Source organism: Pangasianodon hypophthalmus, chromosome 28 (assembly GCF_027358585.1).
Source record: "Pangasianodon hypophthalmus isolate fPanHyp1 chromosome 28, fPanHyp1.pri, whole genome shotgun sequence".
In the NCBI taxonomy this organism is placed as follows: domain Eukaryota; kingdom Metazoa; phylum Chordata; class Actinopteri; order Siluriformes; family Pangasiidae; genus Pangasianodon; species Pangasianodon hypophthalmus.
Genome location: NC_069737.1, coordinates 7514501 through 7528808, shown reverse-complemented (window position 1 = coordinate 7528808; position 14308 = coordinate 7514501). Strand labels below are relative to the sequence as shown.

The 14308-nt window shown below is 37.0% G+C and overlaps 1 protein-coding gene across 1 annotated transcript; it reads right to left on the bottom strand.

Moving 5' to 3' along the window:
* Window positions 1-1368: 1368 nt before the first annotated feature.
* On the bottom strand, window positions 1369-12148 carry sb:cb1081 (sterile alpha motif domain-containing protein 9-like). Its single transcript, XM_026942968.3, has 3 exons — window positions 12030-12148; window positions 9874-9982; window positions 1369-5718 (listed from the first exon to the last, which is right to left on the bottom strand). The coding sequence occupies exon 3, from the start codon at window positions 5653-5655 to the stop codon at window positions 2950-2952; it is 2706 nt and encodes a 901-aa protein (XP_026798769.3). The 5' UTR covers window positions 5656-5718; window positions 9874-9982; window positions 12030-12148; the 3' UTR covers window positions 1369-2949.
* Window positions 12149-14308: the final 2160 nt, after the last annotated feature.

Sequence of the window (14308 nt, the reverse complement as noted above, 5' to 3'; positions counted from 1 at the left end):
GACCATGTGCATCCCTTCGTGGCTACAAGTTATCCATCTTCTAATGGCTACTTCCAGCATGATAATGCACCATGTCACAAAGCAAAAGTCAACTTAAACTGGTTTCATAAACATGACAATGAGGTCAGCGTTCTTCAGTGGCCTTCCCAGTCACCGGATCTGAATCCAATAGAACATCTTTGGGACGGGGTAGAACGGTAGATTCGGAGCATGAAAGTGCACCTGAAAAACCTGCAGGAATTGAGATGCAGTCGTGTCGACATGGACCAGAATCTCAAAGGAATGTTTCCAACATCTTGTGGAATCCATGCCACAATGAATTGAGCAAAGGGAGGCCCTATCCAGTATTAGTATAGTGTTCTTAATAAAGTGCATGGTGAGAGAGAGTGTGTGTGTGTGTGTGTGTGTGTGTGTGTGTGTGTGTGTGTGTGTGTATGTAACAGGAAGAACTCTACAAGAAGTGCATGCAAATCTAAGTTAATTTCAGTTCACTTTTGAGTTGCATTTTTACTCAGTGCACTACATGCATGCCAATAAGCAGTTTGTAATTGTAATTTTGCGATTGTATGCTAACCTTTTTTTTCTTAATCATAGAAATAACATTCATAAATCAAATAACATTTTGCCACCTTATCTTCTAGGTGGTGCTAGATAGAGAATGTTGAGTAAACAAGGAGCCATATGAAACATGGAACATGGAACATAAATGATCCAAGCCAATTAAAAGCAAAACTCACAAACATTTGAATATGGCTCCTCTGATGAGTTACATTATTATGATAGAGGGAAAATAGGACCCAGGAACAGAGTTAAATAAATGTAATTTAATTTTTAAAAAGATTGATATATTTAAGGTAAAAGGGAAAAGAGTGACTTCTTTCCTGGCATAATGAACTTGGTAACATACAAATTTAATTAATAAGATAAAATAAATCAAATCTAAACTACATAGTAGCCTAAAAACGTAATTCTTTTCTTATCTGATCCTCAAAAAGACAGTTTATCTTCTCTAAATTTCTTAGCTAATGTTCTGACATCTGTTCAATCAGATTTGGGATTGAGCCGTTTTTCTAGAGTAGTTGAGTGGGATTGGTTTTTTATATATATTTACTATGATGTAACATATTAACTAAGGTGTCTTTCTCATTTTATGATGACAAGAACCACACCTGCTGTATCAAACACAGATACTTTTTTTTTAAATAGCCTTTTGAATGTAAATTATCAAAATGAACACTGCCATCATTTTAGTTTCAATTCAGTTGCAAATTTTATTAGTGTAGCGCTTTTAACAATAGACATTGTCACAAAGCAGCATTACAGAAATCTATAAATTCTAGATATAAATTTTAAATTTATAAATTTATCCCTAATGAGCAAGCCAGAGGTGACGGTGGCAAGGAAAAACTCCCTAACACAACATGAGGAAGAATCCTTTAGATCCCATAATCCCATAAAAAAATTCCCTTCTATAACTGTGTACTATAGAGGCAAAAAGTGATTTTTTTTATTTATAACAATGCATCATTACAATAGTATATTTAATAGCATGCACTGTTTCAAAGAATATAGTAATTTATCTAAACTCTCAATGGAATCTGAAAACAAAAAAAAAAAAAAATCCTATCATTCACATAAGACCCTCCACCGACTCTTTAACATGCTAATAGTACATACTTATCTATTGAAATAAGAATAAGATTCGCATATTTCAGATGACAGAGCAAAAGAACAACAATAACAAAAATAAAAAATATATATATACACAGTACATCGCTACCGTCTGAGCAGTAAACCTGATTATTATCTCATTATCTAGAGGTAGTTTTGCTGGACTGCCATGCTGGTTAGCTTAGAATAGTGATGTCTGGTTGCAAAATGGCTGACTCCCCAAATGGGTGTACCCAAGTTATTGATGCCAAACCATTTATGATTAATTGCGTAGACACAAGGATTGTGTTAGCTAAAGTCATGTCATTTCATGTAGGTGTCACTGCTTTTAGTATTAGCGTATACATATAAATGAAGAAATTATATTCGTGTAATGAATGTGCAGGAAATGGATGACAAAGTGTGCAGTTAAATACTGAATGAAGGATTCAGAGTTGACTTATGCGTGTGCAAAAAATGGAGGCGTCTCAGTTACCAATGAATCTGACCTTGAATGATCCAGACAGTGTGATGTAAGCATTATGCATCACACTGAAATGTACTGTAAGGTTTATCCTGTAAGTACACTCAAATATGACATTATTAATTAATTAATAGCATTGTCCTTTTAAAGTCTGCACAAAAGTGCTTTTTTTTCCCCACACAGAGGACACTGAAGGAGACAGCATCATAATTGGAGACATTGCTCTCATGGGGCAAAAATTTTATCTTGGACACCTTTATTCAAGAAAATTCTGGCTATCTTGGAGCTACGCACAAGTATTTTGTATAATCTGAATGGCGCACCCAGAAAGTCGACTTAAGCTTAACCCGCGTCTGAATACGAGGAACGTTCCCTGAGTAAATATTTACATAACGTTTGCACTTGTCAACTCGTAATATGTTCCAGACTGTATTTATACTAAACCATAAACTATTTTATCGTATTTGCCTTTTCTAGCAGTAAGATACGGAAGGTTAGTCAAATTCTATATCCCATCAGAGATATATTTAAATAAAAGCAGTGTCTCAGATCATGTGTAGTTGACACTGTAGTCCAGCAAAAGCTGACCCATTATGAAGAACATTACTAAAACCAATATATTATGTAAAATTGATTAAATTGACCCTACACCAGTGATGATATATTTGTAGAAAGTTTAGAATCCTGTTTTTACTTTCATACTTAATGGAGATTAATCTTACATAAAGGTAGTATTCATCCAATCTCTGTGTATTCATTGAACCCTACTGTTTAACTGGAGCTCACACTCATATCTAATGTATTTATCTTCAGCTTTATTGCTCATATCTGATGTTGTAAGCCACAGGTCCCTTGATGTTAAAGGCAAGGTAGAAAGAAACCTTTCCTTGACCACGCACACTGGCTGGATGATTGGGAGAAACCTCAATCTTCTCAGATCCTTCTACAGCAAAAACCTTATAATTTCTCACCTCTCCTCTCACACGTCGTAGTTTCGGAATTTCAGCTCTTTCACGTCCTTTGGTAAGAATGTCAGTTGAAGTTTCCTCTAGGCATGATATATGGATAAATCTCCGTAGTCCGTGGTCTTCAGTGAGGAAGAAGAGAGGAACCAGGTAACGAGAGCGTAGGTAATTTTTGTATGTTCTTTCAAAGGAATGATGCATGTATCTAACACATTCAGATACGTCCAGACTGTTGTGTCTGCCCTGTTGTTCATCAGGCCAAAAAAGCAGAAGGACCAACAGGTAGAACTCTGGACTTCTTCTATCTTTCTGTTCTGTCCAGAGATTGTGTAGCATTTCCTGAAGTTCTCCCAGTGGTCTGAGCGCTGTGGATGTGCCATTCCTTTGACTTAACATGACATTTGCAGCAATGTAGTTTTGTATAATATTGGCATCACTCTGTGAATGCAAGTAAATTTCTTTCCATTGTTCAGTGATCAGTTCCAGTTCAGTGTCTTGGTCTTGTGTGTGCAGTAATCCTGCAAATGTGCTGGCCTTTCTTTCCTTGAGGATCTGAAATGCTGATTTGTTCTGTTTGGATTGTGTTACAAATTTCTTGTAGCATGCATCAACTTCTGGCCTAAAGTATTTGGGTTCATCTTTGTGGCTGCTTGGCTTTGAGTAAAGGAGATACCATTCAAAAAATTCAAACTTTTCTTCAACTTCATCTCTTAGACTTGTAATGAGACTCTTATACTTCTCACATTTACCACTTCCGTAAGAGCTGAGAAAACGGTGTGGGGATATTTCCTTTGTAAGTACCTTGGCCCATTCATCGTGAAAGCCTGTGAGACGGTCAAAAATTATTTTTGCCACTTGCATGTAGCCGAAGATACCCCGGTTGTTGAAGATGGTAGATGTGTTTATCAGGACATCCTCTTTCAACTCTGGTGCCTCCTCTGCCACAGCAACTTCTTCTTCAGCTTTAAAAGCCTCAGTTGCTTTTTTTCCATGATGCAAGATTCTTCTAGCATATGCTTCAGGGTTTTTCAAGGGTTCTTCATTACAGGCAAGATTTTTTAGGCAGTTTTTATGCACTTGTCCAAGGGTGTCTCTGATAAAAGAGTTTCTTTCATCCCTCATAATCGCCATTTCAGCCCAATATTTAGCTTTTTCATAATCTTTCCTCTCAATGTAATAGAAACGGGCAAGAGCTTGTGGATAAAATGGATCTGCTGTAAATTTTTTCAAGGCCATTTTCAATACTGCAACACAGAAGGATGTTTTTTCTTCTCGTTTTATATCTAGGATCAGTTTGGAGAATTGATCTAGGCTCACTCTGGAGAATTTCTCCTGTTCTTGCAGCCTAGATTCTCGCTTTGTGAGTAATTTTTTAATAGTTTTCACCAAACATGGCGGCATGTCATCTCCGCACAGTTCTGTCAGTAGCTTCAATGTAGTGTCACTTCTGGTTACACCAGCTTCAGCTAACAATCTTAGACATTCATGAGCAATCATGGGATGTACCATTCGTACACGTGTGTTCTCACTTCTGTCCTCTTCTTCTTTCATTGAGAATATGACCAGAAAGTCTGTGAAGGGCTGCATATATTGCTCCAAAGATAAATTGACAAGCTTATTAACTTGCCTCTCAATGAACGTCTGACAAAGATCATGGGGGAGATCAGAGCTGGGGACATATGAATTAATCAGTGCCAAAAATGCCAGAAGTTGTTCTTTGCGGGACCTCCTTTTTTTCTTTAATGGCAGAAGAATTCTGCAGACCTCTGTAACATAAGATGGATCGTAATTTCTCAGCATAATGTTAAAGGCATAAAGTTGGGTATGTCTGTTTCCATGTATTTGAATGATGTCAGACTGTTTTCTCTTAAAATTGTCTTGCTCTTTCTCTGAAAGGCTTGAGGACAGTATTACATTTTCTGTTCTGTCAGTCAAGTCTGTCTGGCGGAGACAGTTTAAAATGATGACCACAGGGATTGTAGTAGTGATATTGTTCATCTTAATTTCATCACATAGGTTTTCTTCAAGGTTTTCTCGAAATGAAGGATCGTCACTTGTGTACTTATTGTCTAGAAGAAGGAGAACAGTATTTTGGTTTTCTGAACCACCTGCTCTAAATAACCGCAGCACTTGCTGTGCAATTGCCTTTCTGTCTGTTGTGGAATCTATTACTTTGGCACACCTGAGCTCTTTTCTCAGGTCCCATAGTACCTGCATGGCCAGGGTGGACCCTCCACTGCCTGGTTCATGGAACAAGTTAATATGAGCAATGCTCGATCTTTTAGTTTTAGTTTCACTGATCTTTCTTTGTAGTACCTGATACAGATCCCGCTTGACAAAGGGGGAGTTCTCTTGTTCAGCCCAGTAGAAGTTCAGCCATTGGGGTGGGGCACCTTTGTAAAACTCGAATTCCATCTGCATGGCATTTGTAGGATTGATCATTTCACCCTCATATTTATTGGCCCACACAACATCAAGGGATGACAGATGGTCTCGGTCTTGAGTCTTCAGTGGAATTTGCCCACCACGTTGAGAAGGAACAGTATAATTTGCCATCAGGCCAGAGTTCTGAGGTTAACCCTTGATTGATTTTGATTCTGTGTCTTCCAAAGTGCCTTGCTGGAGGAAAAAAAATTAAAAGTAATCATCAGTTTGTTGTAAACTCAATATTGATTTTTTTTTTTTTTAAATAAATGTTTGGCAGTTTGGTAACACTTCACAATATGGGTCCTTAGTAAACTAGTAACTATTCAAGAGCAACACATGTAAGAATGTATTAGGACACAGGATTGAGGTTGTGGAATACTGTGGTTGGAAGGCAGTAACCACCAGTAAGCCCCATGATTTTTAAAACAGATATGCAAAAAACACACTTTACTATCATTTAACGAAAGGTTTTATGCATCATGCACTCAAAGAAGACCCCCTTGCGGTGTGAAAAGAATAGAAACTGAAATTTACATAACCAAATTAGGTAACTAACATAAGTGACATCAGAAGATCATGAAGAAGCAGTGATCATGAAGCCCCATATACCTGGGGTGGAAAAACACAAAAAGAAGAAAGTAGAAGAGGAGAAATGGCCGCATAATACTGATAAGAAATTAATGCTAATATATTGGATTTTTTCATTTTTAAATGGAAAAAGGTTAGTGGCTAAGTAGCTAGCTAGTATATGGAGTAAAAATCAAGGCTAGGGTTAGACACACTAAGTTGCTAGCTAGTTACACACACACACACACACACACAGCGATTGGTGCAAACACTTCATTGCACCAATTGTATGGCGCATTTGGTATAACATAATCTTACATTAATTAATTAATATTTTTGCTGTTTCAAAAATATAACACATTGAGCCACAACCACCATATCACATTATAAGGAATTTTAATTTTGTGTATTGTTACACCCCTAATAATTATTCATTCATACTACCACAGGCTCACAACAAGGCACCTCACAGTGTACATCTAATTAGGCTGTCGTGGTTACGCCGAAAACAGCACATCACTACGATTCCCATCAGCCACTGCACCTCACCGGATCACGTCTCAGCACAAGTATTTAAGTCACATCTTGCACCAAACTCAATGTCTAGCTTTTGTCTTTTGTTGTTGTTTGTTGTCATGTTGTACATGTTGTCATGTTGTTTATGTTTTCTGTATCATTTGTGTTTTTATTAAAATATAAATCTGCACTTGCATCTGCCTCTGCTATTAATTCCTGACATACGCTTGCAGTTTAGAAAGACTTTAACACATAAAAATGTCATGTTAGAAGATTCATGCTAATCACTCATAGCAGGGCAGCACTAAAAATGTGCTGATTACCATCTAGGATCTTGAACCATCTAGAACCTTGAAGCCTGTAGTCTGATGTACAGTCATGGGATAAAGAAAGTACACCCTCCTTCAATTCTATGTTTTTATTTATCACAGCCTAAATAACAATTGTGTAGTACTCACCAACTTCTATAACAAACTCAGATGACTACAAAAAACAGATTTCAATATGTAGTCATTTTTTCCCAAAAAAGTAAACCGACATTCAGAAACCAGATGGGGAAAAAAAACAAGTACACTCTTCCTACTTTCATAATCATTAAGAGAGTAATTAGCTGCCAGGTGTTACTAATGAAATGCACAAGAAGACAAATGTGAGGCCATCTGTCCAGCAGTTTAATCTAGGCCAAAATTGGGTCATGCAACAGGACTATGATCTCAAGCACGCCAGCAAATCTACATCTGAATGGCTAAAGCAGAAGATAATCAAGGTGTTGGAATGGCCAAGTCAAAGTCCAGACCTCAACCCCATTGAGATGCTGTGGTGGGATCATAAGAAACCTGTGCATAAACGAGTGCCCTCAAACATCAATGTCCTGAAGCAGTGTTGCAAAGAGGAGTGGGCCAAAATTTCTCCAAAACAATGTGAGAGACTGATAAACTCCTACAGAAAACATTTACTTCAAGTTATTGTTAAAGGTTAAAGAATTGAAGGAGGGTGTACTTTCTTTTTCCAATGACTGCATGTGTATTAATTAGACAAAAAAGTATTTGGACACTTAAAATTATTCTGTCACAGTTAATCCATAGTTGATCTGATGGGGTATCTGTATGAATTTGAAGGTAATTAACTACATACATCCACTATAATTTAACTTGTGACCAGTTGGTAAAAAGTAATTGCAAAAATGTCTAAGAAGAGGGATGTAAATTTTGAGAAAAGTTAAGCTGTTTGCACAAAGAAGGCCACTCTATTCACCAGATCTATACAACCTGTAAAAAGGTTTAAAGATGGAGGACTTGTAACTAAAAACAGACAATGTAGAGGCAGCCCCAGAAAGACCACCAGCAGACTGGGTAAGCATAATTATGAATAAAATCAAGAAAGACAGCCGAGAAACATCAGAAAGGATTGCGATAGACATCAGTAAGAATTACCAGATACAACTAGAGCACAAACTATTCAAAACAGGATCAACAAGCATGGGAACAGAGCAATGGCGACTGGTGGTTATTAAAATGGGGAGGCACAATTGTCAGTTATGGACAATATTTTCACATATTATATATGCACATTTAACATGAACAATAGGTTTATATCATCACCCACCTTTTAACACATTATCATTTCTACAGTAACAGCTCATTTACAGGGATTTGTATGCCGGATGCTGTCCATAATCTAAGACTAATAATAAAAAAAAAATAATAATAAAAATAATACTAAAAAAAACAGTCAATCAATTTTACTGAACCAAGACAGCTAAAATGACCCTTTTTTGCTCCCTGACTTTTGAATTAAAATCTTTGGCATTGGTTTGCCATTTTGTTTAATTCTCAGTCTTTCCATATGTATGAGCATCAAAAGACTTTTCTAAAATCTGGTCAACATTAGCCGTTCCTGCCATTTTGTGCCAAAAAAGCAGATTAGCTGCTAAATCACACCACCACCGCAGCTCCAATTAATTAACTGATTGGCAGTTGGTTACAAGGTTCCACCTTTTTAAGAGGTCTCCCAGTCATCATATGGAGAAGTCGTGCATCCAGAGCTGAGACAAACAAAGAGCGCACTGTTCAGTAAATGTTGAGGTGTTTTTCTGTGCAAAACACACACTCCATTCACTCCGTTTGGGTGGGGTGTCCACTGAGTGTTAATCTTTCGTCCCACTGAAACACCATGTACATGAATTTTTAATAAACAGTCAGACACACATGGGCTTCAGTGAGTGTCTGTTAGTTCTCTGTCTGGGCTTTCAAAAGAAGCCCTGCTAGTACTGTACCAAAGGTGCCGTTACCTTTGGTAAACATTTCACTGTGGCATTTTAATGAAATTTTTGGGGAAGCCAGGCTTCCTGTGTAGCCATAAAACACTCACCTGTCATACAGAGGGAGAATAATGTGGGGGAAACCATTCATCAGCCTCAAGATTAAGCAAGCAAGGGCGAAATTTGCAAAAGAACATGAACAGAAGTACAGAAGCTTCTAGAGAAGTGTCTTATTTTCAGATGTATCCAGATTTAACTCCGATAGATCTGAGGGTAGACTGTTTCTGTGGAGAAAGCCAGGAGAAGAACTCCAACTAAATTGCAAGAGTACTATAAATCACAGACGTGGCTGGGGCTGGTTTTCCTACTGTGGTATTGGTAAGCTTGTGTTTATTGATGGGATCAAGAAATGTACAGAGGCATTCTGGATGCAAACCTTCAGAAATCAGTGAAGAAATTATTTGAGTGATGGAAGTGGATTTGTCGGTAGGATAAAGTTTTTGTTGGTTTTGTTGGTTAAAACTCGAAATTTCTACCCAACTATTACAGAAAAGAAAAAAAATGTGCTCCTGGTATCTTTTTTTGAAAAAAATGCCACTTGGTGTGACATGTTGTTTTCTAATGCATTGAAATACATACATCTGTAAGTGTGGCTTAAGTGTCCAAATACTTTTTGGGACCACAGTATATTAGTAAAATCTGTCAGTAATTTTAGTCAGTTTGATCAGGTAGACATGGCACTTACCAATTTTTTACCATAAATAAATTATCAACACTTTAATGCCAAATCATACCCATTTATATATTTCTGAACTAACACCCCATCTGCTTTTGCATACCTACGTTTTGCATTTGTGACAGTAATGACAGTGATTGAACACAACCTCAGCTAATGAAACTCAGTGGAATGTATTCAGGGTTGCTGACTTAAGACCAAAAGTTATGTCAGTGTTTACACAGGTAAATCTCTGTTTATTAAGACCTTGTCAGATTATGTAAATCACCTTCACGTAGTACACGTCTCCGAGGTTGTTGGATTTTTCTTCAGTAGAAGAGTCCGCGGCAGAGTCTTTCAGTAGGCTTTAGACCACGGCTTTAAACACAAGCACTTGCCTATAAACCAGAAAAAAACAGGGATAGAAAATGTGGACTGAAGAACGAAATAGCTTTTTTTTCTTTGCTGTCTAGTGTAATTGTCACAAATTCTTTTTCTCTGTGCATAGTGTGCTCCCCAGCATGGCATACACTGTTCATGATTTTTTTTTCCATGTGTTTCTTTGTGTCTTGTCTCTTCCCATGTCTTCCCCATTTGACCCCATTCTGTCAATTATTTTGTCTGTTTAAGCCCTGTTCTATTTTTTGCCTCATCAATGTTTGCATTTCTTTGTTTCTTTGTTTATTGTATTTTTTGTCTCATCAATCATGCATTTCTTGTTTCACTGTTTCCCTTTTCAAGTGTTTCTAGTTTGATTTCATGGTTTTGACCTGTGCTTTTGTTCCTGTGTATGAGGAATTATGCCTGTTTGCTTCTCTCTGCCTCTGCTTTGACACATACTACAGACTCTGATGATGAGTTATGGATTGCTCGTAATAAACAACATGCTGATTTCATGCTCTTGCATCTTGCCTCTTACCACACATTACAGTAATGTAACAAGAGACATATGAATGAGAACATGGCAAGCATTGAAATAAACATCTAACAGGAATCTAGAATATTACCAATATACTGCTGCATGAATAGTCGTACTGTAATTATCACATTAATCAGTAACACACACAATTTCTGAATAGCAATTTCTGAAATCCCTAGTTATGGCTGAAAAGTGACTACTGACAACCTTTCTTTCACTCATAGAACTGAGAAGCCACAAAGGGTTGAAAAGGTTAATGTCTGAGAATTAAGTTATACTGTCTTGTGGTCTGCCAAAATGACAGGTCTGGTTAAAGCCTGGAAATTTAGTGAACTTTAAAATAATTTTATCAATCTTAAAATCAATTTACAAAAAAGGTTTAATAGTTCTTTTTTCTCATCCATCTAGGGGTTCCCTGAAAGCAAATCTCCAAAACTCTTAAATAGACAATGTACCTTTATAAGAATTTTGTGCTACTTACTATTATATCATGGTCTGCCTGAATACTCGATTCTGAATGGCTGGAAGGTGTGGGTTCAAACCATTGAGTGCACAAGTAGTTCCAGTCAGTTTAATCACCGTTCTAAATTAACATGCTGCCTAACAACAGTTGTAACCATAGTAACATACAGATACAGTTGCATACAGTAGTTAAACTCACAGCTTCAATATTAGCAGAGACGCAGCACAGACACACGTCTCTGTCTCTCTCTCTCTGTCTCTCTCTCTCTCTCTCTGAGAACTATTTATTATAATCCATTCAAGTTGAGCTTTATTGTCATTCTGCTACATGCGTGGACATGTAGTTGAACGAAATATCGTGTCTCGCAGGACCACGTTGATACATACAAGTTAAATATAAATATAAACACAGAAGTATAAGAAACAATTAAGGTGACTATACATACTTTACAAAAACTTTACAAAAACTATACAAAACTTTACACAGATACTGTAAATGGAATTGTGCAAAAGAGGTATTTTATACATGAAATTGTGCAAAAGAGATATTTTAGGGGAAGCAGCGCATAGTGCAAGATGATTTGTAGTGCAATGCACAAGTAAACATATATTATCAGACTGAGTCTTTGCCAGCTCTCAAAACAGCAAGAGCCAATCTGTCTCATGGCATCAAAGAAGGCAAATGTAATTCAAATAAATGTAATCTTAATGCACTACTATATCTCTGTGTATGATTTATAGCTGGCAGAATTCTAGATCTAATGACCCGTATATAAAATAAATAACAAAAATTAATTTTAGAGTTTCAGTCAAATTTTGCACTGCAAAAAATCAATGACAGCTTTAACTTGTCAATGCTGGCAAGCGGCCACAGTATAAGTAGGATAATCCACGGCTAGTTGTGCATTACACCACTTTAATGCACTCCGCGGAGGCAGATCTGCTTCACGTCGGGTGGTTGTTTGCCTCCACATCGTGCATTAAAATCATGTAATGCACACCTAGCCGTGGATTATCCCTTACGTATTTTATTCATAGATAAATGATCTGTGCAGATTTCTTACCTGTGTGCTAGGAGGTAGAGTGTGCCCTCTGAATGTGGTTTGAATGTGCCCAGGTGTCATTTAAATGGTATAGCAGAATACAGCCCCACTTTTTCATCCAATAATTTGTATGAGGTTTGTTTATCTCCACCCATTGTAACTGCCATTTACACTGAAATGAGAGTGAAGACTAACAGAGACAATGCCCATTGTTTCTGTATCTTGCATTTACTCTGAAATGAAAGTAAAGACTAACAGAGACAACGCCCATTGTTTCTGTATCTTGCATTTACTCTGAAATGAAAGTAAAGACTAACAGAGACAATGCCCATTGTTTCTGTATCTTGCATTTACTCTGAAATGAAGTTGAAGACTACTGTAGAGATGTGCCACCTTGAAGGCTTCATTCATTTATACTGTACACTGTAATTGTACATCCATACTCGTTTATATGAGCGGAAACAATATTTAAATGAGTTTTCTCATAGTTGCTAATTGGTTCTAATTGTCCTGGTGACAATAGTTCTGGAAGAGTAAACTGAACTTGATGCATAATTGCATGTCAGGTATAACTCTGACTCAAGGCGTTGAGGCATTCTGAAAACCGTTCTGAAAACCTGTGTGTATCATGGAATTATTACCTCAAAACGTCAGTTATTTTGAGTTAATGAGTCATTTTGAGAAACCTAAATAAAATAATGATTTTAGTTTGCCTTCAAATGCCAGAATTAAGCTTACACAAATGTAGTACCTGCCTTTTTTGTCATATTAATTCACAAAGAATATAAATTTCTATTACAAAACTAAATTTCAGGCTGCGCTAAATCACACTGCAGATGCAAAATGAATTCTTTTTGGATAGTCAAGGGTATTGGTCTTTTAGGAAGAAATGGCACAAATTTCATATTCATTAAAGCAAGTTTGATGCAAACATACAGCCTGTAAATAAATCAGCCTTAAAGTTTTTGAAGGTTTTTACACATAGAAACCTTTAGTAAAGGTTGTGTCAGTGTTTTTTTCCCCATAGCTTAATTCTGATATACAGCATTGCACAGTATAACACTTCTACAGTAACACGTTGTTCATGTCAGTATGGTGTAAGCTTACTACGTCTGTCAACTGAAAAGGAGATCCTAAATGATCATAAGGAAATCATTAACATTTTCAAGCAACTGACAAACAGAAGACTGCTGATGTAAAGCCAGAAGCTAATGCTAAAAATGATACTTGAACAAAGACTAGAAAGCATGATAGTGAAATGTATGTCCTGTGCAGCATTGCCAGTTGATGGCTGAATATACAGTATATATATATTTCATTTGGTAAAAGAAATACCTTAACCTTTTTTACAAACAACATCCACATAATGCTGGATTTTCTCCAATGTTATTGCACAATTGAGCTGAAGTACCTAATTAGGCTGTTAATCTTTAATATACATGGCAACTATCAAAGTATTATATGTTTTTACTGGAGTAGGGAGTATACTGTACATATAGTTCTGAAGAAGAATGCAGGAAATAAAATGCAGTGTACTTCAGTGTAATAAACAAAGTTTCTGAAGGTTAAACCAGTATACATTCAAAAAGGTTGATGATGTAATAGCTGTTGTCATGACATTCATTCCATGGGATTACAAAGTACAGAAACTGTTGTTGTTCCCTTTAGGGGTCACCACATCAGATCATTGGTCCACATATTTGATTTGGCACAGTTTTTATGCCAGATGCCCTTCCTGATGCAACCCTCCCCAATTTTATCCAGGCTTGGGACCAGCACTGAGAGTGCACTGTTGTATGCTGGGAATCGAACCCGGACTGCACCAGCGAGAGCGCTGTGGCCTAACCACTAGTCCTCTAGGGACCCAAAGTACAGAGACTGTACAGTGCCAAGAAAATTATTTGCCCCCTCATAATTTTCTCTATTTTTGCATATTTGCCACACTAAATGGTTTCAGATGTCCACACTAAATAATATAAGACAAGAAGAACATGAGGAATCACAAAAACATTTTTAAAAGATAATTTCATTTAACCCATTTGAAACAATAATTGACATCCTAATCTCCATAACCTAACTGCCTTTGTCAGATTACAATGATTGATGACCAGACAGATTTTCCGGTAGAGAGCAGAATTCATAGTTCTGTCATATATGGCAAGTCACCCAAGCCCTGAAGCAGCAAAGCATCCTCACACCATCACACTACAGTACCACCACCACCATGTTTGGCTGTTGATATGGTGTTCTTATTGTGAAATGCTGTGTTAGCTTTACACCAGATATAACTGTAGAACCCA